The sequence below is a fragment of the Athene noctua genome, chromosome 2 (genome assembly GCF_965140245.1).
Source record: "Athene noctua chromosome 2, bAthNoc1.hap1.1, whole genome shotgun sequence".
Lineage (NCBI taxonomy): Eukaryota > Metazoa > Chordata > Aves > Strigiformes > Strigidae > Athene > Athene noctua.
The window spans coordinates 165,588,839-165,614,465 of record NC_134038.1 but is presented as its reverse complement, the minus strand read 5'-3'; the positions used below and the strand labels follow the sequence as shown (position 1 = coordinate 165,614,465).

Genomic DNA, 25,627 nt, shown 5'->3' with positions numbered 1-25,627 from the left:
AGAGCATGCTATCTGCAGGGGCATGCTCTTGCAGAGTCCTGTCTGTATGCACAGCCCTGCAAGACAGGCAGGGGGTCTAGTGCCATCTCCAGAGAAGCTGCAGTAAGTCTTCAGAAGGCAGTGCAAATACGGAAAAGAAAACCCATAACTCTCTCATCAACTATGTCCTACTTAAACCATAGCTTCTACTGCAGAGGCTAATTAACTAATAGAGCCAGGTTATGAGTATCAATAGTCCTTGAAGAGTCAGCAGTTTCCTTATTAAATGACCAGCAGTTTCAAAGCAACAAGGTATTAGCTTTTCTCAAAGAGTAATGTGACTGTGCAGGACAAACACAAGCTGCTCATGCCCTGTAACTCCAAAACCTAAGTTCACTTGTCCCCACTCAGGGTGAGGCAGATGGCAAAAGATCCTTGTTATATTTTCTGACAGTGCCAAGCACTGAGAAAGAGCTTACAAGAGGAAGAGGAAGGGAAGATGCCGTATCATGTCCATCTACTGAAACATTTACACTTCACCTACCACTTTGATGACAGAAGGTGCTGCATCACAGCATGATCCAGCACCCCAGAGCCAACAGAAACACCACTGTTAACTCATAAAGAAAACAGATCCTCTCTGACTCCATATATACTTGTGAGCAGAGACAACCTCTGGCTTATCTAAAATGTTTGAAAGATTTAAGAATCTATTATCACATCAGCCTCTCCTATCTAAAATGCAAATGTTCACATTTGAGCTAGTTTAGGTCTTTTTTTACAGGCAACAAGAAGCAGCAGTTAATCATTTCAGACTGTGATTCCTCTAACCTCGCTGAGATGCCAACTTGTGGGTTGGTGGCTTGTGGCCTGGACTCATCTAGAGACTCTCCCAGTCCACCAGCACACTGGAATCCCACTTCCAGTGAACTCCAGGTGTTCTCCTCACCTTCACTGTTTATTATTTCTTAAATCCTGCACAGATCATGTCAGCTATTTCCATTTAGTTTTCTCTTCTGGAAAACAAGATTAATGCCTACCTCACCTATAATCATTTTACTTCATTATAAAAGTTGATTGATAATTATTAAGGTCCAGTTTATATATAATATCTGTAACAAGCAAACACTGATCTCTAAGCAACAAGCTTTATTTTAATGCCTGACAAAAACCAGTGAGGGAAAAAGGCTTATCATAAATACAGGTACCATTAAAAACAAACAGACCCACACCTGGAAGGCTCCGCTATAAAAACAGATAAAAAAGCCAGAGCAAAGTTTAAACAGACTCCACACCTTAAGCTGGCCAAATCCTAGCACGTTGCCACTGGTATATGACACACCAAGAACACTCTGTCCCCAGACAGACTGGAGGGAAAGTGCTCTGGCAGACACTGGGGAAACAGGAAAAGGTCACTCACAAAAGTAAAAAAAAAAAACCCTCAGTGTCATGAGACCTCATCACCACAGAATCCAAGGGTCTTCCATCTAATTAGACATAATTTATATAGTATTGCAAGAATTATGTTCTTTCCTGAAGGAAACTGCCCATGCAATCATTTTAAAGCAAAGAAATTTTGCTGGAAAGCTATTTTAGAAATAAGGACTAAATTAACTCTTTCTATCCTGTAGGAGGAATAACTAGATTATCTTAGCCCTTCTGTGTGACAACAGTAAGGCTTATAGGATACGAAGACCTTGGTCATTGCATGAACCAAAACTGTTCCCTTGGATTCCTCCCATATATCTTCATTCAGATACTGCCTTTTTTCTTGCACTAAAATGATAAACTCCCAGTGAATACTATCTGATCTATTTGTACAGCTCACAGAATAACGTGTTCTTGATCCATAATTAAGGTTCTGAGGCACCGCAGCAGTAAAACCAGAAACAACAAATATTTCATCTTCTGAAGTCAATTATTCATAGCTCTTTTAGGCTCCTGGGAGAGGAATTTCTCCAACTAGGTCTGGCTCCTGGTAAACTATCATCAGCATTCAGGAGTCTCCCTCACGGCTCAGACTTTTCCTTGCTCCTGCAGTGTATAGCTGCGAGGAGCAGATGGGAAGAAAAATTATGGCTGTTTCCTTAACTACTTGGGAAAGGGATTGGAAAAAAATCAATAGAAATATTCTGAACTGATCTTTAATTAATGAGAAATGAACAGTGTGCAGAATGCAGGTAGGTGAGGTGCCAGTTAGAGCTTTCTCAGGGGTTTCCAGCTTGACACAACAACAAAAGTCCCAAACATCAACTCCGACATGCACAGGAACCCCAGTTAAAACAAGAGCCTACAAGTACCAGTGGTGGGCACAAAGTCACCCAGGTAGTCTCCCAGGCACAAGTATCACAGGCCAGTTCTGCCACCTTGAAAGATTTTTCTGAGTAAAATGTAATGAGCCTCTGTCAGCCAGAGAAAAGGTACCAAGTCACTGCAGGAGAAAGGTATGTGAGAGCCTACTTAGCTGCCAGGAAATCAAGTTTTGAGTAAGATGTCCCAACAATTCCTTCTGCTTTAGGCAGAAAGAGCCAACTGTCAAGCAATAAGACATCTCCAGGACAACTGGGACCCAGGCAGGTCTAGTTGTTGGCCAGCAGAGAAACACATGGCCCTGCAGCCCAGGAGAGCATCTGATGATAATTTTGCACAGCAGTGTGTAAAAGAATATCATATAAGCTTATCTGAAAAACACCAGATCTTAAAGATTAAGCATTTAACAGCTGTTTTCAAATGATTTCACCTCCATCTCCCCTTCTTTGGGAAGAGGTTCAGTGCTGGAAACGTACCCTCCATTAAGAGTAGGCGTCAAACCAAACAGTGTGCACAGCCCAACAGACATGAGCAGAGAGCTGAGCACCGTCACGACCGCTGCCAGCGCCAGACCCCACTTTGATTTCACCATGTCAATCTTCCCTGAAAAACACAATGCAAAGTCTCTGTTACCAAGCAGAAGAAAATGACATTATTAATACAAAATCAAGAAGGGACCCTCATCGTGACTGATTTCAGCAGGTAGCTTAATGCTCTGCGGTCCAGAAGTGATGGTAGTTCAGTCTCAGTGTCTAAAATGCAGCTCCCAGTCCCTCCCAGTACATAAGAGGTACTGTCAAAGGGGTGGGACAGAGGATAACACTATGGCTTGTAGCTCAAACTAGTTGAGGCGTGAAAAAAGGAACTTAGATGTGGCTAGTAAGGTCTAAACCCACCATCTCAGAACGTGCATTTGATCTGTCTGACAACAAATTGGTCTCTCTAAACTGGAAAAAAATCTCATTACTATGGCATTTAAAGCTGCCTAAGGCAGAAAACATCTCAGAAGATATCACAAGGTATAACACCATGCTGGCTAAGAGGGAAAAATTAGCAGAAATCGGATAAATGGGACTACTAATTCTCTACACCACAGTTCAGGGTGAAATTTCAGCACCACCTTTTGTGCTGAAACAGGAGGGAACTGCAGTGCTACGGATAGGAGTCTTTCTTATCTGTAGCCAGGGAAAGGGCACTGCACCACTGATCCCTTTAATATTCAGCTGGCAGGTGTACAGGTGGCTTATTAACTTGCCCTCCCCTCAAGGCTCTCCACCCCACAAACCTACGTGTGGAGAAGTAGATGTAAGCGAAGAGTATGATGTAGGTGGTGACGAGGGGTATCAGCTCAGCAATGCCAATCTCTTCCTTGAAGTGGACGTGAACGATGTTCTCCTCCCGCAGCGTGCAGTTGGGGCTGGGATGGAGGAGCTTAAGGCGAGAGCGGAGGCTGCTGAGGAACCTGAGGTGGAAAGCAAGGAGGAGGAATGTCATCTACACTGTCCCCAGCACACAAATCCAAGGAGGAGTGCAGTGAGTATAGATCAAGCAGGAAGAAGCTCCATAGATTCACACAGACTTACAAAGCACAGTTCTCTCTAGGTCTGACTCCTAAGTCTGTTCCTCTGTGGCCCAAACTACATTTGTCACATCTGTACTGTGGCAATCTCACAGACCTTGATTTCTATGAAGATTCTAAGACAGCTCTGAAGACTCAGCAAAACTATTTACAGTAGGGGCTCATCATCCAAAATCTTGGCCCAGGGGAGACACCACATGCTGCTGTCTGAAACAACCCCTGAATTTTACCCAAGCGTGGCTGATGAAAGGTGCTACGTGACACTCCTTGAAGCTGAAGGGTTCTTGCATGGGCGGCAGCAGAGCAAGTTCAGCTACTGTGCTGCCAATTCTGTCCCAGGCAATCCTGGGGGAATTCTGCGCAGCACTGAGCAGAGTGCTTAGTCCTCAGATCCACTCAGTCCAAGCCAGCTTTGCCAACAGTGCCGAAGGGGTTTCACAGTTGGTATCAGCTGAATTAGAGCTTACTGGAAAGCAAAGCACTCTGTGTACCAAGAACTGGGTCAAAACAGACCTACTGGGCCTTGGCTGCAACCACGACAGCTCTGTGTGCAGATGAAGCCATCATCAGAGGAACTCCCACTGGCAGCTTTAAGTACTATATATATTTTTTGAAGAGAAACTGAGAACTGGTAGTATTTTATTTCCTTAAAACACAGCAAGTTTTCTCCCCAAAACAGTACCCTGTTTTTCTACAGCACGTTCAGAAGATCCTAAAATACTCCAAAACACAAGAAAACGGAGAGGAAAGAAAAAAATAACAACAATCAGAGTAGAAGAAACAAACAGCAAGCTTGCCAAGAGTTGAACAAGGGATCCCTAACACAGAAATAGTACAGCTAAAGCTCCTTTACCTGGAGTCATATCGCTGGAGACCCAGCGTGACAGTGTATGATACCACCCGCTTCCTATTATAGAGGTTCACCCCGCTGTACTTCCCAGGGAGTCCAAACAACAGATCTGCAAAAACACAGGATGAAAGAAACATCAGGATAACAACAAAATAAACAAAAAAAAGATGCACTACAAGAGGCGTTCCTTGTAAGAATGCTGAATGAGAACTACTCTTCATACAGGAAGCACTTTCTCGGTGCTCTGGTGAGACCTTATCAGTGTAGATAAATAAATACCTGATGCAGGGCAGTAAAGATGGAACAGCTCTTCTCAGTGGTGCCCAGTGACAGGACAAGAGGCGACTGGCACAAATTAAAATATGGGAAATGAATCCCTTTAAACACAAGAAAAACCCTCCTTCCTGTGGGAAGCTGTCTATCCTCATCATCCTCTTCCTGAGCAGGCCGTCTGCAGCAGACAAGGTCTGCCCTCTAATCCTGACCCGTAAGCTCTCAACTAGCTCATCACTCGTTCCTAAGTAAAGCTCCAAGCATTCGCTCTGCTCGCTCACACAAAGGACAGCTCCCCCTCACCCCAGCCTGTCCTTCAGAAGAGCCTGTGTTTACCCCCAGCAGCACCCCAGGACATGTGAGCTGGATGAGGTTGTAGCCCTCCAAACTGCACACACCTCTAATTCCTCCCGTTTGCTCCCCATGCTCTGTGCCTTAGTGTACAGGCATGTCAAGTGGGCACCCAGTTTGTCCTTCAGCACAGGAGATGGGCATTATCTTTAAGGATGCAGTCAAAAAAATCCTTGGGACACTTGTTTCTGTTGCATGTCGGTGTGCGATTTGCACAGTTCCAGGAAAACTTTGCATTTCAAAGGACTATTTAATGTCTCTTCTGTTAATCTTCTGTGCTAAAATGCAAGACTTTATGCATCATGATGAACACAGGCACTGTTCTCAGGAATTCCCAGGATAGCGTGGACCTCTATCTCTTTTGTGAATGAGCGCTCAAAGAGAGGCTCCACGTGCTCCAAACCACAGTGTGCACACACTCTGGGTGCTCAAAAAATAACCTTTAAAACAAACTTACTTTAGGGTTACAAAACCTCTTTTCAGACATGTCATATTATAGGCTTCCTGACACCTACAACGTTCCTTTAAAATCAGAGAACAGCATTTTCTCTGGCCTTATGGAGCCACCAAACAGTATGATCCCAGGCATGGTCGGACTTATTTTAATTAAGAGAGAAAAATACTTTTATGATATCCAGCATCAACCCGGGGCATATGCAAGCAGCCATCAGTGAATGCACAAGAGGAAGCAGGATGAATGTTCATTTATCCATGACAATGAAACAGTCTTTGAGCGTGACAGACAATAGTGTGAGGGAGAAAGATAAGCTAGAGCATACGGAGAGTAAAAGGAACAAAAAAGCCTTAGACAAGTTACCTGCTATTTTTACACCTACAGAAAGGAGTCTGACTGAGTGGCTGACTTTCCACAAATACAGAACTGAGTTCAAATACAAATGCAAAATGAGAGATGACATATATTTGGCAGCTTCATTTCAGATGCTGTGAGTAACAAAATGCCACCCAATTCGGTAGTATTGTCAATCTAGATGTTGGGAGATACTGAGGACAAATTAGAGATGCAAAGCTGTAGGCATTTCTCAGAACTTCTCCGACGTTTCAGCATTTTACCTTTGAGAGTAGCTGATGTCTGTAACGTCTTTGGTTCATGCTGGTGGATGGTTTTGATGATATCTGGGTCAGCGTTAAATCGCTCCCGGTCGTTCTGCCAGAAGTTCCCTGGAGACAGTAACAGACAGCCGTGTTCGGGGAGCAGATTCCGCAGCTTCTTGAGGCCAGGCAGAAGATCTGTTACCTGAAGGCAAACTTCCTCCAAGCTTTTGACACCAGAACTGAAACGCAAACAAAGGTTAGACGCTGCCGTCTGTGCTGCAACTCTCACAAACAACAGGCAGAGCTGCTGGGATGAATACCCCAAGGACCTGCATCACCACCTCACTGCTCTTGTTCTTCATAATTAAGGATCAAGAACCTCGGGCCACAGACCAGGATCTCACTGTAACATGTGTACAGGCTCCAGAACCCCATTATCACTTCTCTGTGTACTGTCTGTCCACACGGCTTTCACTCTTCACCCGTCCTAGGTGCCACAACTTTCAGTTCCACATTTAAGATGCCTCCAATCTACACAGAAACTACCTCCCTGGAATTCTTCTTTAAAGACCTTAAACTCCTCTGCATACTTCTTTCCACACATGCAATGGGACATTTTACAGGAATCTTTATTAGCCTTCCTGAAGTGGATTATTTAAAGTGTACAGAGTGCTCAAAAAATGTACAAAGGACTCAATATCTGAAACTGTGCAAAATGTTTCCAGAATTCCTCTGCACTGTATGGAAAAGAAAATGCCTTACAGGTTCAGAAATTAATAGAGTTGTAACTGGTATGAAATGGAACTTGTGTTTGTCCTCAAACTTCATTTGAACGCAATTCCATGATTCTTATCAACCAGTAATTCAAGCAGGAGTCAACTTGGGCTTAGAACAGGATCTGGCTGTGAAGGCTTAGTGACAAAACCTGTCAGCACAGTCTTTGGCTGGACAAGGAAGAGCTGCTGGTCCAGAAGAGAATGCTTCCTCGGCACACTACAGGCAACTGGTGGGATTTGCACAGGAAGGGTATATTTAACAAAGGCTAATTTATGACACAAGAGTTCAGTTTTCCCTGGCTCCAGCCTCACAGATTACAGAGAAGGTGGCTCCAGAAGACAAGTCAGTTAGGGTCCCGTTGTAAAATAACTTCTCTAGAGTTTTTTTTCTACAATGATCACAAAGAGCAAACATGGAAAGCAACCAATGATGATTTGTGGAGACTTCCTTCACTAAATGGCAAGATGCCTAGAAAAGTCACAGCTAGCAAAAGAAAATACTAGAAAATACGCTCGAAAATACCGTGTTTATTGGAACAAAAGCTTTCTGAAAGATAATTCAAAGGAACTGATGCAGTGATGCCTCTGATAATAGCTCCAGGAAGAATAAGTTGATTATTGTTTTGTATTTCAGCTTTAGCAAACTCTGAAACCCAACAGTGATAACTGCTGATAAGGCATTCTTATTTGTGAAGCAAATGAACACAGCTGATGTCCCTACCAGTGCCAGTGACACCAAAAAACACGAACTGGAGCAAACTACAAATTTCAGGTCGCTTCTGACTTTTTTTACAGATGATGACCGGCCCAACAGTTTCAGCAAGCTCACAGCTGATGAAAATATAAACACCTTGTGATTCCTATCCAGTTGTCAATAATCTTCAGCTCCTTCTGTATATTAGTGCAAAAAGAATGCCTTTTTTCATATTCAGAAAATCAGCTGCATTCAACTTTGATACTGACAAAGGCAACTGACAATAAGGAACTTCATAATGACCTGAGATATTTCAGAATTTATCTCAGAGTTAGGTATTTCCTGAAATATCTGAGTCCATCACCAAAACAGGAGCCCTTATCCCAAGGTTTAGGTCTAAGTGCTTAAGTCTTTTTCTTCGGGTGGCCATCTAAGTTTAATTTTGCTTCCATGTTGCACAACTGTTCATCAAGGGCAACACCAAGGGGAGATAATGAGAAGACAACACATGTCCTGGGAGCAAGCTGTCTCTAACTTGTAACTGGCAACTATAAACAAATTACTATCTAAAGTTACACATATGATAAAGGAGATGAACTGAAAACACATGATGAATGTCAGTGTCAAGGATTTGTGAGCTGGTAGGAAAGAGCTCCATATTTGACAGCATAATGGCATTTCTAAAAAAATGACCACAGAGAGAGCAGGCAGCTAGCTTGCACAGAATGGCTTTAAAAAAAAAAAAAAAAAAGGACAAATCACCAAGTAGGAGTAGTAAGGTGGACACTCGCAAAAATGAAGCAAAGAAGGATGTGTCAAGGAAGTATGAACAAGCAGTAAATCTTCCCTACCTGTGTGAGCTAGAGGACAAAAAAATGAAGACAGCTCCTGGCTGAAAAGCTAGGAGATGATCAAAGACTCTAATCTCATTTTTCACCACACCCGGCCTGTTCTCAGCATCATTGTTCTCACTGAACACAGACAAATAGGGAAGCATTTCTGTCCTTAGAAAGTAAACCCAGCCAAGAACTTGACTACAGATGAAATCTTAGAATTTGAAGGAAAACTTAATTTTCAAAAAAAAAAAAAAAAGTAAATTGACACAAGTTAATGTGTATCAAATGCACTCTTGTTTTACACAGAGACAGTATGCCAAACTAGTCTCTTTTTTTCTAAAATGCTTGACTTCCTGGATGGGGAAAGCACAGCAGATCTCATCTACTTGGGCCCCAGTAAAGCTTTTGATGCACAGAAAATGCTTTAATTCACAAGAAAGACACAAAAATTAGCACAAAAACTGTGAAGCGGTAAAAGAAATAGGTTAACAGGAGAATGGTCATGGAGCTGCTGAAAGTGGAACCACCAGTACTGAGGAAAACAAAGTGAAATTTCTCACTGACAGTTCAGAAAACCAGGATTATGATGTATTTTTATTAATAACCTTGGAATGAGATATAAGGACATCAGCCAACGACACAAAATAAAGAAACACTCTTAATATAGAAAAGGAACAGAATATCTGAAATGGATGATGCAAGGGCTGGAATAAGTTTAATCCCCTTTCTGTTAAGAGTACAAAGCGCAAGACCGTGCACCTGGGGACTAAAAAGAGTTTCTGCTATAAGACGGGAGCTCATCAGCTGGCAGTGACAGAGAGGGACACGGAGACGTTAATCAATCACTTCATAATGTGTAAAGTTATGTGACTGGCCATGAAAAAGGGACCCGCAATCTCACTATATTTCAGGAGAGGCATTTCTATGGAAAATAACACACCAATGAGACTTCTTTCAGAATACTGTTCTAATCTCCCATGTTCAGGAATGATACACTAACAACAGGGCCAAGAGGAGCAACCAGGATGACAAACTGAATACCAGAGTCAGCCAAGAGTTTCGTATGTTTAGCTTAACAAACAAGGATTTGGGGTAGGGAGTGAGTTCTGCCTGTAAATATCTGGAAGCAGAGGAAAGCTATGTTTGCACAAAGACTGTGCCAGGACAAAACCAAGCAGGTATAAAGTGGATATAGCCAAACTGGAAAGTCTCCTAAAGGAGAAGGTTCCTGACCACGTGAAATTCTAGAAGAGCTTCACAATAGGCATGGTGGGGTCAAATGAACTTGCTTTCATATGAAGCTTGCATGCTTATGAAGGGATTATATGACGCTGAAGTCTGCTGTAACAGGTATAACCTTGGAGGCCCCTTCCACACCTTGCTGCCTAGGACTGACTGAGAGGTTCCTGACAACTGTCAGTGACTAGAGGACAGACAAGTTCACTAGCACAAAAACTAAACTGCTCTACGTGTAGGATGGTCACTTGTCAGCAGTGATCGCTCATTTTCTTTCAGTTTTGAGAATCTTACAAATTCAAAGTTAATCATCAGACTTACAAAGCAGCGATTTAGAAGATGGGTGTGTACAACAGTGGGTCAGTCTGCCTGCTACACAAACTTTAACGAACAGTAATTACCTGTCTCTCAGGGCATGGTTTCTAATCTCCTCCACTAGCTGGAAGACGCGGGAGAGAGGTGAACGAAACACATCAACAGCAAGGAAGTTCTTCTGCCATGGGGAGACAGTAGCTTTCACAAAGATCTGCTGAATGTAGGCCACAGGAGCACCAACGTACTGTGGGGCAAACCAGAGGGAGAATGAAAACACACGCTGAGTGGGAAGCTGCTCAGCAGAATTAGACCACAGCTTGGCAACCTTTCAGGAAGGGGTTTGCCAGACTATATTTTCCTTTCCCAAATTAGAGGTGAAACATGACAGTACTAACCCAGCAAGAACAAAAAGAGTCTGTTTCTCAAAGAGGCAAAATGCCACTGACCATTTTGGCATCGGTCTGTTGCGCTGCTTTGTGAGGCAGAGGCTCCCAGCTCCTGCTGAATTTGGTACTGGAATGAAAGGCAGGAGCAGGGGCTCGCTGCCTCTCGCAGATGCCTCTCACAACGCTTGCAGTTCCCCCAACCTGTGCTGATTCCGCTGCATGCCATTTAAATCTTCCTGGTGTCTGTGCCCAGGCTGCTGACCCTGCTCTGGGGACTGCAGTGCTGACATGCCGTGGCAGCCAGAACTTTTGTGCTCTATTAGCTGAACTAGGCAACAAAGCAGAAAGGAAGATTTAATCAGCCAGCAGCAGCCTGAGTTAACAGCCTAGTGCAAAAAGCTCTCAGTGGCACCGGGGAGTGTAGAAGGCAGCAAATTATTTCAATCACAGTGAGAAGAGTAGAGATCTGAAGGCATCAAAAGCATTAAGTCAACAGGTAACTTCTACTTAAGAGAGACCCTGGAATGAAAAAGAACAATGCAGGTTACAAAGGATGATTTCACAATTGTTTCCTCATTTCCTGGACCAGGTTATCAGCCTTCTTGGAAACCATCAGGGTTCCAGTTTGCTCATACAAATGAAAAGTTAATTCCTAACCCTTAACATAGGGATATAAGTCCCATTTACCTGCATGACACATACCAGCCAATTAAAGAAAAAAAACAAAACCCACCTTTAGATTATACTCAATTCACCAGGTTCTCCAAGCATCCCTACACTTCCTAGACCACACTGTAGCAGCTAGCTCCACAAACAGCATCTTTGGCTGCCTAAATTAAAATTCAAATCGATTGTGACCTTAAGAAAAAAGCCTGTGTCTTGGAGGCGAAGCCTGAACTACCTACACCATCAGAAAAAAGCCCCAAAACAACCTGCTAGATGGAATATTTTTAAAGCCAAAGGAGAGAAAATTGCAAGAGCTGAGAAGCTTCTTCCCCCTCCAGGCCAGACAGCCATTCCCATTCTCACAGCTAGTGAACTTTGAAGGATAAGCTGGTTAACAGCCAGAATCCAGATCACTTTGGAGAGACTGACAACACCAAAACCAGCGTTGCAATGACTGATGGCACCTCTGCAGACAGTTACAGCAGTAAAGCCTGACTAAATCCTGTTCTCACCCTTCAGAGGAGGCCAAGGACAGGTGTGTGAGGTGATGTCAGCAGGAGGCTTGTCCTGCTGCTCGAGGGAAACTGCATGCCCTCATGGGGCACTAGGAAACTGCGGCCTGTTATGCCAGAACCTATCACTAAACTTATTTAAAACCTAGTAATGCTTTAAAAAGTGTTACTACTTATCTTAGACATCCTGGAAAAAGCGGCTCTTAAACAGCATTTCAAAGCTTTTACCTCTCGCATATGCCTATCATCCATTTTTCTGACAATGTAAGACTAATACAAGACAAATAACAGCTTAAACTTAGCAGTTACACAAAGCAACACGTCCCCAGAAATACGTTCCGTTGATCACAATAAAGTGTAGGTCACACAGCAGGGATGTTTCCCCATCTCATCTCCCCCCAGTGCAGAACTCACCCAGTCGGGACGCTCGCTGAGATCTCCCTGCTGCAGACCCACGTCTGGAGAGGGTGGAGAGTAATCCTTCACAGGGGTGCTGTACTCCACAGGTCCTGTTCCAGGCAGTGGCAGCTTCAGCAGCGGGTAACTATGGTCAAGACATAAGCAAGAAACATTGTGTTTTGTTTTGTTTTTTTTTTTAAACTAGGCTTTTAGACAGAAATGCTCAAAAAATGAACGGTCATGAAAAATGAGCTTACTCCAGTGAAATCCAACCTCTGCAGGACAGGAGACACAGCCGTAACACAAGAGGGCTTTAGCTCTCATCAGAACTGTTTGATGTGTTTCCCCAACACAGGAGATAATTGGTCTTTCTCCCTTGGAAAGGGATAACTAAAAGTCCTGGGTGAAAAAGGAGGGAAGTTCCTGCAGGACCTCACCTGAATTACTCTCCATCACCTGGAAGTTAGCAGTGCTAAAACCATTAACTACAGCCATGCCTCAACCATTCTGTAGCCTGCACGAAAATGAGACATTCATCATATTCAGATGGCTGCTTTCCTGACCCAAACTCTATATTAATCACCTAATTTTCCTCACTAAGATTTAAACTATTTCCATTTATTTGTCAGTAACTTCACTGGTCTTCAAAGCGCTTTTACTAATAGCAATGAGACATCAAACCAGCTATGAAATATTTATCTTCTTGTTCCTTTGCTACTACGATCTTCAGAGGAGCGTAGCAGCTATCCCACAACAAAGACTTCAAACTATTTGAAGTTGAGAAAGTGACATTTCAGAGTTCAGAACAGTGGCTTTTTAGCTCCAGAGGTTCTCAAAACTGAATAAAATCAGAATTGAACTGGTGGAGACCTGACTTCCCTGGGCTTTTATGACGTCACTTCTGTCTTTTTGTTGTCTGATGTACAACAATCTATCGGGCCTTAAATTGCTGACATATTTTCCTGTTCATAGCTGAACTTCTCTTGCCAGAATAAATATAAAGGCCTTGGAATTGTTTTCATGCAATACTCTGCCCGCTTCGTTTAGGGATCAGCCTGAACCATCAAAGGCCACAGAAGGGACAAGCAACAGATAAAAACAAGGCTTCAGACTGAACAACAAAAAGCTGACAAAGAACACTGAAATCAGAAGCAAAGCTTGCCGGATTTGCTATTAATCTGACAAAAATACATCTAATTATTATCATTTCATTGTGCAATGGGAGGAAAGAGAAAAAGGAATAATAAAATCATGTCATAATACATCAGAAGTGAAAATGCCCAACAAAAGCCACAATCTGGAGACACAGCACAGCCTCGTTTCTCTCACAAGCAGCAATCAGTTTTAGTCCTTCTAAATGACACGTAGCACCTGCTTGTCACAAATAATCTGCTGAAAACAAAAGCCCGGGGGGAGATACATACAGCAATCACCCTGCATCTGACTGAGGCTAAGAGAGACATAAATTAAAATAGTAAAATCGAGTATGTGATGAACAAAGCAGAATGAGTTGAACAGGTGACTGAGGAAGAATGATTTTTTCGCTAAATGATTTTGATGTTGATGCCCAAGCGTGTCCAGAAATCTAAGGAAAACACTTTAGATTCATACTACATGCTTATCCAGAGCTAGATTTCCCTGTGCAAGCACCTGTCAGTTTTAAGGACTCAGAACAATAATCTTTTATAGAACTTAACTCATATTAAAATTAGAGGCACTGAGTCTAAGCAGCCAGGGCGTTGCAGGAGTTACAAGGGGACAGGCTGGTTTTGCCTCGCCAGCACCAGTGAAACAGATCAGGCTTGAGAAGGGATCTTGCTGCTTCTGCAGCTGAAGCTTCATCTCCAGGACCAGATTAGTGTGAGCTACACTGAAATGAGAAGTGGACACTGCTGCACTTGATCAGGGAGCCTCAATATCCAGAAGCTGTGGGAGATGCTGAGAGCAACACAGCTGATGGTCAGATTCCTACAGTCTGTGGTGAAAACCTGACCACTGCCAGAGGCTGCAGCTATGGCACCAAGGGGGATGGAAACACTGAGCTCTTCTAGGTGATGGTGGATGGAAAACGGCCTGTGAGCCAGCAATGTGAGCTCACAGCCCAGAAAGCCGACCGTGTGCTGGGCTGCACCCAGAGCAGCGTGGGCAGCAGGGCCAGGGGGGGATTCTCCCCCTCTGCTCCCCTCTCCTGAGACCCCCCTGCAGGGCTGGGTCCAGCTCTGGGGCACCAACAGCAGAAGGACACGGACCTGCTCGAGCGGGGCCAGAGGAGGCCACGGGGATGCTGGGGGGGCTGGAGCACCCCCCTGTGAGGACAGGCTGAGAGAGTTGGGGGGTTCAGCTGGAGAAGAGAAGGCTCCGGGGAGACCTTAGAGCGGCCTCCCAGGGCTGAAAGGGCTACAGGAAAGCTGGGGAGGGACACTTTATCACGGACTGTAAGGATAGGACAAGGAGTCATAGTTTTAAACTGAAAGAGGGGTGATTTAGATTAGATAGAAGGAAGAAATTCTTCCCTGTGAGGGTGGTGAGGCCCTGGCACAGGGCTGGCACAGAGAGGCTGTGGCTGCCCCCTCCCTGGCAGGGTTCAAGGCCAGGTTGGACGGGGCTTTGGGCAACCTGGGCTAGTGGAAGGTGTCCCTGACCATGGCAGGGGGGTGGAACTGGGTGATCTTTAGGGTCCCTTCCAACCCAAACCACTCCAGGATTCTGTGTTTTACTGAGTCTAGAAGAGCTGTGGCAGCTGTGGTATTAGAAGACACTGAGGCACACCCATCAGGAACAGGACTTCCCAGCACACCATAAAATCACTGGAACTTTTTTTTTTTTATTATAAACCCCATTTTCAGCAACTGTCTTCAGAGAAAAGCCCGCACAGGAAATCCAGGTTTGAAGGATTTAAATAAAAGGTTAAAACAGACCCTGTTGTCTGTACACACCTATGTTTACCTCCTGCAGTCCTTACTGCAACATGATCTCAGCAGTGTAACTTGCTCATGGTATTGTTTTGCAGCAGAGCTCAGGAACAAGACCTACTATTGGGCCTCTTCTCAAAAGCTCCCTCAACTTGAGCCAACTACAACATAAATATATGCCCCCATAAGGGAAGCAGGGACATATATTTACTTATATCACATGGTATTTGAGGATTCACATTTATGAAAGGCTTTGAGGATGTCTGATGGAAGAATACACAAAGTATGTATTCTAGATTACACTTAAATTAATAAGATGTTAAAACATTAGTTCTTTAAATTTATTTAGCCTTATACAGGCATGTGATACCAGCTGATCTTGTCAGTGACACCTGAGACAGACTGACAGCAGAGATAAAAAAAGGACAGAGAGAGAAAGAACCACCCAGTGAAACAGAAATTCGTTAGACCTACTACTTCAGACATCAACCTCAGAGAACCTTTTAAGTAAAGATGTACTTAAAAATAAACCAATCCAAGAGCTGCTGCTGAGTTGTCAGAAGCATCCTGGCTTCCCACAGATGCTAAACGCTGCAAGGACTGCAAGATGTGACAGGCCTAGTGTCCTTTCCACGTGCACTTCTTACCAAAGGCAAGAACTGCTCCAAGTGAGCTACAGGCAAGTGATTTCCAGCCCTCAGGTTTGATTCTTCTCACATTTCTCTTTAAGAGATTTTTTTTTGACCGTCAGGGAAAGAGGTGAACACCAGTATGAAAAGCCTAGAGAAAGGAGGGAAGAAAAGCAGGATCTAAAACAGATGACAGGAAAGCTCAAAAAGAAGTTTTGCCTTTGAGAAGGGTTCTTTTTAGATGCTCATGTAACAGCGCGCCCTGACACCCTTCTGCAAATCCAAATTAAAGGAAAAATAGATCATGTACAAGTTGGTATTGCTGAATTCAAGCAAGAGCACATTTTAGTTACCAAGCATGAGGTAGGTTGAAGCAAAAATGTTCATCCAACTATTTTACATATTTTCAAGACAGCTTAGAGGGCCAAGATGGAGAACTGCCAGGTCAGCCCGAGGCAGCTGGCAACTCAACAGAACTGCAAACCCTACAATTGCATATTCCTCCTTCCCAGAATCAAAGCGGAGATCTCCACCACCCCAGAATAGTCTTCAGCTGGTGAATATGAAGGAAAGCAGAGAGATGCCAGGTCTTAGGTAACAGGGAAGGTGGTGATACGTTGCTTTAAAATAGCTACCACCTCCATTTTGCACACTGTAGAACAAGCTTTTAGCTTGTTTCCAGCCTAAATTATCCCAAAGATAGAACAACCCGAAAGCCCACTGCTAATGAAAGATATGAATACTGATAAAAAGGATCTTGCCGGGGGTAGAGAAGGACAAGATACTTGGCAGCAACAGTTCCCTTCTGAGCCTTGGTAAGTGCATAAATGTCGTTTATTCAGAAACACGTACTGTTTGCTTTGCCCTGTTTCCCACTGACAGGACACTCAAAAATCTGCACTGCAAAAGTAAAGATTCCCCTTGCTCTGTGCTGCCAGCTTCCTTTTTTTTTCTGCAAAGCAGAATAGAGGTCTTATTACACAGAACTTGCTTCTAGTTTCATCATGCAGTCCCACAGGAGACTGTATTTCCTGTGGATGTGGAACATGAAGAGGCTGACAGCAACTCAGATCCTCTGGTTATCACACAGGATAGTACAAACCTGCAAGACAGTGAAATGTTCTTTTAGAAAAAAATATATGTAAGAACACACACACAGAAGGGCTCTGACTCCAGCCAGTTCTGCAATTCTTTAGTAACAGAACCTCGTGCTTCAGTCAATGAACACTGGCAAAACTCACCCTGTTTAATTCTCCTAAAGCTGCTTCACAGAGTCAACTCCTTGATTTTAAATTCTTACTTTAACTAAAAACTATTCTTCAGAACTACACAGGAATTTCAAATTTACCCTGATTACCAGATTTACAGGCATCATCTGTTCTTCTTTGAGCTGGGGAGGAGGAACTACTCTTGTGGCAGTTAGGCTTACGTGACACTCCCATTCTACTGGGAAAAAAAAATAAATGCAGATCTTAACACAGATTCATTCAAGTGGGATGGTGAAAATGAATGTCACCTACAAAGGTAAAACAAGAAGTTAACTAACAAGCCCTACATCTGTCACTAGCTCCTTCAGCAGCAAACCCTCCCTCTGAAGTGAAGACTAACTTGGATTTTCAGACTTTGATTAAGACTATAGAGTAAGAATGAGTCATAGGAATTTTTGGTTTTGCTTTGAATATTATTAACAACAACAGATATGCTACGCCTTGTCTATAGGTATTAAAAATAGTGTCTGCACAAAATACTTCCAAGGTTAAAGACAGAATCCATTCAAATTACCTATAGCAGACACTCTGTGGTGACTGTGCACCCTCATCCTTGACACCTGACCTTTCTGGAACAGTAGAAACACCCACCTTAACTCCTGTCACACTGACTGAGAACCAGAACTGATGCTGGATAACGTTTATTTCAGCGTTTTCTGAACACAAAGATGGTCAAGTTTTAGTGAAGTGTGGGGGAGGAAAACAAGAACAACTGAGTTAATTTCTTCTGCAGCACAGTTTTACAAGCTCTCCTTGATTCTGGGTGCATAGAAGTGCAGAAGATGACAGTTGTTTCACCTCTCCCTTTCAAGAACTCAGGGTGTAAGATCCACCCTTGCTTCCTTGAGCAATACAATGTCTTTATTAACCATGTTTAAGGCTGAAGAATACAGAATGCCTCCTTTGTGCTCTACCACCTTCTCCTTTTTCCACCCACTTCTTCAGGGACAGGGACTAACCTTCTCAGCAACACTGAGGATGTTATTAGCTCCTTCCCCATTGTTCAAAGTCAGTAGGAAACCACTGGATCACCCGTGTATCATCTTTCCTCATTACAAAGACCTGTAGTTCCTACTAGTTAATTGGTCCATGCTTGTTTCAGACACTAATCTGCACTACTACAAAGTGCCGAGGGTCTCCTACCAATCACGTTGGACAGAAACACTGCCTAAATGTACTTCTGCCTCGAAGTCGGGCCTTGATTTTTTTTTCCCCACCAGCTTCTTGCTCCACATTTCAGCATATTTCTCACTCATTTGTGCAGTGAGGTGGCTGAGATGAATCAGCGAGATCTGTCTTAAGCAAACGGAACGCTTCTGAAGAGCACAAACACATTAAATTCCAGCAGTAAATCGGTGCCAAACACCATTACTCAGAGTCCTCATGGGAAAAAAATTCAGATATGACACTGTGACCATCAGTGAGTTCCTCCCCCCAGCCCACAGAATGCTTCCCCAGGAGGTGGCCATCCCATAAGCCAACCATCTGCAGTGGCTCCTGCAGACACCACCCAACCCACACTGTGTGCTGGCCGTGCCCCACACCTGCCAGCTTTGCATTTATTCAGATAGATGTAGTCTAAAACAAATATACATAGAGCTAGCTGTGCTGGGTCAGACCAAGGGTCCATCTGCCCGGCAGCCTATTTCTTAATAGTGGCCATTTGCAGATGCCTCAGAGAGCGCAGAATAGGGCAGGCATGAAATGCCCACCACATGACATAGTTCCACGACTTAACTTCAAACTAAAAACCATCAGTCCCCCCAAAAAACCGTAAAATTTCACTATTATCTGATGAACAGACTTGTTTAGAAGCATTCTAGTGCAGTACAACCTGCAAAAGCTACTGAGTATCTTGCTCCAGGTTCACACCCTCATAGTCGCTACCCATTTGTTAAGGGATTAATGTTCAACAGCTACAGTTGCACAAGCCACTGAGCTAACAACTGTGTGCAGCCACATACCACATGTATCAGATTATACCACACAGAGCAAACAAGGAAGAGGCATCTTGGACTTCTAAGAATATTTATCAAGTGCTCACTGCGAAGAGCAGTCCCTGAATTTGAGCTCTGGCAAGAAAATACCCAAATTATAGTACAAGCCAAGGAACCTGAAATAATTGGTAATGCAGCTTCATTATTTAGGGTTTTAAATGACTGAGAAAGATGTGGAGTGCAACTGCAAAGCTACCTAGCCCCAAGAAAACATGAGTTACTCTCAAATCATCTGATAACAAGGAAGTGTGTTAACAAGGAAGCACCACTTGCTGTTCCAGCCTGGAAAAAAAAAAAACCAACAAAAAAACACAACAGAAGATGGAAGGAAGGAAGCATGGTGGGGAAGGGGACACTCCTAACACCTTCATAAATCAGCAAGACTCTTACACTGTGGAGAAACTGAAAAGGGAGCTTAAAACCAGACCTGCTAAATTGTTTTGCATTGCACAGCTCCTTCATAAACTTCATGGGTAGATTAGGAAGCACAGACAGAGTGACAGTTTGAGGCTGGAAGGAAGCTTTGGAGACCAGTTTGGAGCAGGGACAGCCACAGCAAGTGGCTCAGGGCCCTGCCCAGATGGCTCCTGAGTATCTCCAAGGATGGAGCCTCCACCACCTTGCTGGGATAACTGCTCTAACGGGTAACAACCCTGAAGTAAAAAAGTAATTTCTTCTGTATAAGCAGAATCTCCCATGTTTCAGCTTGTGCCCGTTGCCTCATGTCACAACACACCCACTGAGTGGTCAGCCTGGGTCTTTACACCCTCTCTTCATATATTTTTATATAGTGATAAGATCCCCTGAGCCTTCTTTTCTCCTGGCTGAACACTCCCAGTTCTCTCAGCCCTTCCTCACAGGGAAGATGGTCCAGTCCCTTCGTCATCTTTTGCTGGACTTCCTGACTAATTCCCCGTCCTTCTTTTACTGGGAAGCTCATCACTAGACCCAGCACTCCAGGTGTGACCTCGTCAGTGCTGAGCAGAACAGAAGAATCACCTCAACCTGTTGGTGACACTCTCCCTAAGAGACCTGACCCCCAGTCAGGGCTATTCTTCCCTTTACATTTCCTTGTGTTGAACTTCACGAGGCTCCTCTCTGCCCACGCAGCCATCTGGTCTATCAGCTACTCTTTCCAGTTTTCATCCAGCCACTTCATCCAGTTTTCCACTTTCCAGTTCATGATACATGAAGTTTGTATCACCTGCAAACTTGTTGAGGGTGCAGTCCACCCCATCAACCAGGACAACAGTGAAGTCAGAACTCCGCCTCAAACTAAGAGGGAAACATGAAGACCTCAACACAAAACTAAACTTCCAATAAATATTTCAGAGCGTCCTGTACATGGATATCCCGTCAAGAGTTCAGTCCACCACAGTCTGATGCCCAAGTGTAACAGGGCTGCACTCTGGAATAATTTTGACAGTTAGCAACGCCACTTCAAGACAGAATTAACAGCAGTTAATACAGAGCAGCTCAGAAATGGAACTGAAACGTCCATAAAAATTGCTTCTAAAGAGGGAGCACTTTACCCACACTGCCCTCCAATTTTCTGCCAAGGTACACTTGCTGTCAAAGGGCGTCACAGAATTTCTGAAACTTTGTCTCTTCTATGGCCATTACATGCTTTTCTAATTACTTACTGAAACTCATTACTCACTTGGTGTTTGATGATGTCTTGGACAAGTTTCTGCAGTCTAAAGGTAACAGAATCTCAGATACCAGCACCAAGCAATGCAGACACTCCCAAAATATACAAGTAACTAATCTGCCAGAGGCAACCTGGTTTGAAGCTTCAAGTACTTAGTGCGAGACACCTTAACTCACACTGCTCTAAGCACATGACAACGAAGACAGGATACAGAATTCTGAATGGTTTGGGTTGGAAGGGACCTTAAGGATCATCCAGTCCCACCCACCTGCCCTGGGCAGGGACACCTTCCACTAGCCCAGGTTGCCCAAAGCCCCGTCCAACCTGGCCTTGAACCCTTCCAGGGAGGGGGCAGCCACAGCTGCTCTGGGCAGCCTGTGCCAGTGTCCCACCACCCTCACAGGGAACAATTTTTTCCTTAGATCTGACCTAAATCTTCCCTCTTTTAGTTTAAGACTTACTGCTTGTCCTATCCCTACACCCCTGATCCAGACTCCCTCCTGCCTTTCCTGCAGCCCCTTTCAGCCCTGGGAGGCCGCTCTAAGGTCTCCCCGGAGCCTTCTCTTCTCCAGCTGAACCCCCCAACTCTCTCAGCCTGTCCTCACAGGGGGTGCTCCAGCCCCCCCAGCATCCTCGTGGCCTCCTCTGGCCCCGCTCGAGCAGGTCCGTGTCCTTCTGCTGTTGGTGCCCCCAGAGCTGGACCCAGCCCTGCAGGGGGGTCTCAGGAGAGGGGAGTAGAGGGGGACAATCCCCCCCTGGCCCTGCTGCCCACACTGCTCTGGGTGCAGCCCAGCACACGGGTGGCTTTCTGGGCTGTGAGCTCACATTGCTGGCTCACAGGCAGTTTTCCCCATCCACTAATACCCCCAAGTCCTTCTCCTTGGGGCTGCTCTCCATCCCCTCCTTGCCCAGCCTGGATTTGTGCTTGGGATTGCCCCGACCCATGTGCAGGACCTTGCACTTGGCCTTGTTGAACTCCATGAGGTTTGCACAGGCCCAACTCTCCAGCCTGTCCCGGTCCCTCTGGATGGCACATCCCTTCCCTCCAGCGTGTCACTGTACCACACAGCTCGGTGTCGTTGGCAAACTGCTGAGGGTGCCTCAGTCCCACTGTCCATATCGCCAACAAAGGTGTTAAGCAGCTCCGGTCCCAACACCCACCCCTGAGGACACCACTTGTCACCGCTCTCCACTTGGACAGCGAGCTGTTGACTGCAGCTCTTTAAGTGCGACCATCCTGCCAACATCCAGGACAGATACAAGTTCTGACCTAGTGGGCACAAGGTTCCCAAAAAGAATGAGGACATCTGCTAGTAATCCTAGATCAGCTTTCCTCCTGTCCGAGAAATCCTAAATTTAGGAAAGCAAGTAAGCATGCAGTTTTTATTCTGATCACTCTTAAAATGCAGTATTTGTATGGATAAACTTTTAATACTGAAGCAGTTGTCTTGCCTTCCTGAATTTATCAAAGCAACAGCACCTGAAAGATAACCAAAAATAAGAGCCTAATACCACTGGAAGCTCTGATGAAACAATTGGCAAGCGAATGCTGTGGCATGGCAATTCGGGACTCGTGGTGGAACTCTGGTTTAGCTAATGCCAGCCTGACATGTGAAAGCAGCATCCAGCAAAACTGGAGTCAAAAAATAGAGCTGTTACTTGCAACCATATCAACAAAGATAAACAGAACAGAGAATCCACCTGCTTGGACCCTGTAGAAGCTTCGTATTTCTATAGAACAAGAGAGCTGAAAATAAAACTATTATCATTGACAGTTACAAGCATTCTTATGAAGCGGTAAAAACCCAGGAAAGCAACGCCTCGATTGCTGCTCACAGCCTTGAAGAGTCAGGTGTGAGAAGTAATCTCACAGGCTTTCAGTACACGAAAATAATCGATTTGATAAATTTTTAACTGCAGATGTGAAAGAAGTCTGTCTTATTCACAGCAATGCTCAAACAAAAATTCACATCTGTATCAACACAGGTGGAGCTTTTCTAATAGCAGAGGAGTAGATCATCACATAGGATTTATTTTGACCAAATAAAACGCTTAGAATTTCAAACTTGAAGACAGACTTTGTATACGCACATGCATGTGTCTGTGCACAAATCTGAGCACAACAGTTCTCAACTCCAGTAGCAATAGTGCCTCACTTGGAATGATTAAGAGGCCCATAGAACATATCTGAGAGTGAAATTATATTCCAAATTAGAGTCCATGAGGGGAGTAGAGCATTTACAAGAACAAACAACACAAGCGTGCCAAGGCAAGGGCTGAAAGAGAAGAGTAGAAGCTTAAGGGAGAACAGAATAGGCAAGTATGGAGAGAAAGATCAACTTTCCTTCTCCCCATTTTTAAATCACGGTTTTGGGAGTCCACCACCAGGTGTTTGGGGATTATTTTTATTTTATATTTAAGAGACGACAAAAATCTATTAAGTTTAAAAAAAAAAACCAAAAAAAAAGCCCTTTTGGGATAACCCACAAGACAGGGAAACCTGAGCACGTTCATGGCATTGCTATGAAAACCCCACAAAGCAGCTGCACCCCAGGACAACAAGTACCTTGAGTGACTTACCAGCAGGCCAGAATACAGAGACCAGTGAAGAGGATGATAGGAATGGGGTAGGAAGCACACAACAGCCCGTGGTTGTAGAACGCCCGCGATATCCTCTCGCGCAGTTTTTCAGTCAGGGTCATCCTCAACCGTCGTCACCTAGTTGCCATCCCGGAATTCATCAGGAGGTCAGGCAATTCCAGCATGTGCAACGCTTCAGCAAAGGCACTGTATCCAGCTAGAAACTGGAAAGAAAACAAGCTCGTGAGGAAAATAAATTGAAAAAAAAAAAGGAAAACAAACATTACCAACTGTTTCAGAAAGACTTCCAGCACTGTACCTCCTCAGAAGAAAAGGGAGAAACAGACACCACACACCTAACACTTGTTACGAGCCTACAGGCAATCTGATCAAATTATTGGATTTTGCCTAGGGGAAGGAAGGGCAGAAAACATAATCAGAGCACCAACACCAGCCGAACAGACGTCAGGCACCGCTGCCGCAAGCTGCTGGTCAGAGGGGACACGCAGGAGCAGAGGAACCAAAGTGTCTGAAAGGAAAGAAGAAAAGGAGCTTAGCGGTAAAAGAATTAAGCAGTACTCCGAGGAGATGCCAAAATGCCAATTAGAAAAGAAGGACTGAGGCTAGCTGTCGGCAACGTGGTCTTAAGGGAAGTGCTCTTGGACACAGACTGAAGCACTGTCAGTGCTTTAGCTATTAGCAACACACCAGTAACAAGAGAAGAGACCAGAACAGGCGCTACGGCTCAGACAATCTAAAAGTTATTTTGGCATGAGAGAGGAAAGTTAAGTAGCCACAGTTCAGAAGACCAAGCCAGAGTACACTACTCAATAAACTAATGCAGATACTTCTTGTCAAAACATACTTTTGACCTGACTGCAAGACTTATGACTAGGCTGTTTACCAAATGCAAACTGAATTGCAGATGTCAGAAGTGGTCAACTTAAACTTGAAATTTGATTTACAAAGTATAAAAAAAAAAAAAAGCAATATAAGACGCCCTAAGAAAAGGTTAAGACAATACATTAAAATAAAGCACAAACCAATTTTATAGGAAAGATGGAACAGAAGAAACCTACCCTCTTTTGCTTTTTTAAATCTCAGGCTAAATGCAAAGCACGTGGTTCACAACAATGTTCTGAGAAGTGAAAGGCTTGAACGCAAGACAGATTTTTTTCATACAGTTCAAAGCTATGATTGTCCATGATTTTTATATTTTTACTGAGAGGAAATAAACACATTTTTCCTGCTTCTCCAGAATAAGACTGTGACAATAAGAGACCCAAAACAAGTAATTTTATCTGCAGGAAAACACCATTAATGACTGCACCAGAGAATTCAACAAAAGACCTAAATGCAGGCTTCCCATTAAAACCAGCAAATGTAAAGAATACAAGAGGAGAAGGTCTGATGGGCTCACACAGGCAAGAAATGCATTCAGTTTTTACACATTCAGGATTTCCGTAAGCCTCAAATATTGAGAAGCTGGAGGAGGCACCACAGGTGCTGCTTTGTTTTATATTCTTTCCTGAGCATCCACTTTCAGCTATATGGTAGAGAGCATACACAAGAAGACAAACCTTAACTACAGCCATTACACTTTTAATTTCAGATTAAATTCTATTTAATACCCACAGGACTATTTTACAATGATCTACCTAGTTTTTCTCCACAGTGATGCAACTAAAAATAATCAGATTTTTAGCTACAGAAGCACCAGTGTAATGGCCCGATGATGAAATGGAAAACCTGGATAAGTATTTTTGCTCATAGCTTTTAGCAAGACACGACATCTTTTCATGAGAATCAGTATCACTTAGTCCCAGGCAATATCAGTTTGAGAAGGATGGGAAGTGTGCTCTTGCTGCCTGGGAGCCTTGCAATGCAAGGGGTAAGGCTGACGAGCCAGCCAAAACCCTACACATCACATTCATGTAGGATAGAAAGGTACTGTCTTATAGTCACACAGAGAAGCTAAAATATGGTACTCTGGAAAGAAACAGACATATGGCATACAGGAATACCTTCAGAAATTGTAGAGATTAAGACTAAGGGTTTTAACCTTTAGCTTGTTCTGGTCCAGTGACAAATACAGCCTGTTCAAATCAAGCCCACAGCAAATGTTTTTTAAAAAAAACCTAAAACTTAAAAACTGTCTTTAAAGGTGCACTGAAATCACCAGGAATGTGGACTTTATATTCCAGGTCTCAGGAGTGAGTAAAAAAATAAATTAGTTTCAAGTTTCAATGACAAACCCCTCTTCCAGAGCTGTTCATAGAGTGGGAAATAAAGCAGAAAATCCCTGCATATGCAAGCCTACTACTCAGAACAGACCACTGAAATTATCACACAGTTTCTTTTCAATATATGTCAGT

General features: G+C 43.9%; 1 protein-coding gene across 1 annotated transcript in view; it reads right to left on the bottom strand.

The window, feature by feature from the left end:
- The window catches only part of SCAP (SREBF chaperone), a 65,019-nt gene that overhangs the window by 21,528 nt on the left and 17,864 nt on the right, over positions 1-25,627 (bottom strand). Inside the window, exons 2-8 of the mRNA XM_074901047.1 lie at positions 23,253-23,476; positions 12,231-12,360; positions 10,339-10,496; positions 6,414-6,634; positions 4,722-4,827; positions 3,579-3,751; positions 2,766-2,892 (exon numbers count right to left, since the gene is read on the bottom strand). Coding sequence (XP_074757148.1) covers positions 2,766-2,892; positions 3,579-3,751; positions 4,722-4,827; positions 6,414-6,634; positions 10,339-10,496; positions 12,231-12,360; positions 23,253-23,374 — 1,037 coding nt within the window. The 5' untranslated portion in view covers positions 23,375-23,476. The remainder of the gene's footprint in view (positions 1-2,765; positions 2,893-3,578; positions 3,752-4,721; positions 4,828-6,413; positions 6,635-10,338; positions 10,497-12,230; positions 12,361-23,252; positions 23,477-25,627) is intronic.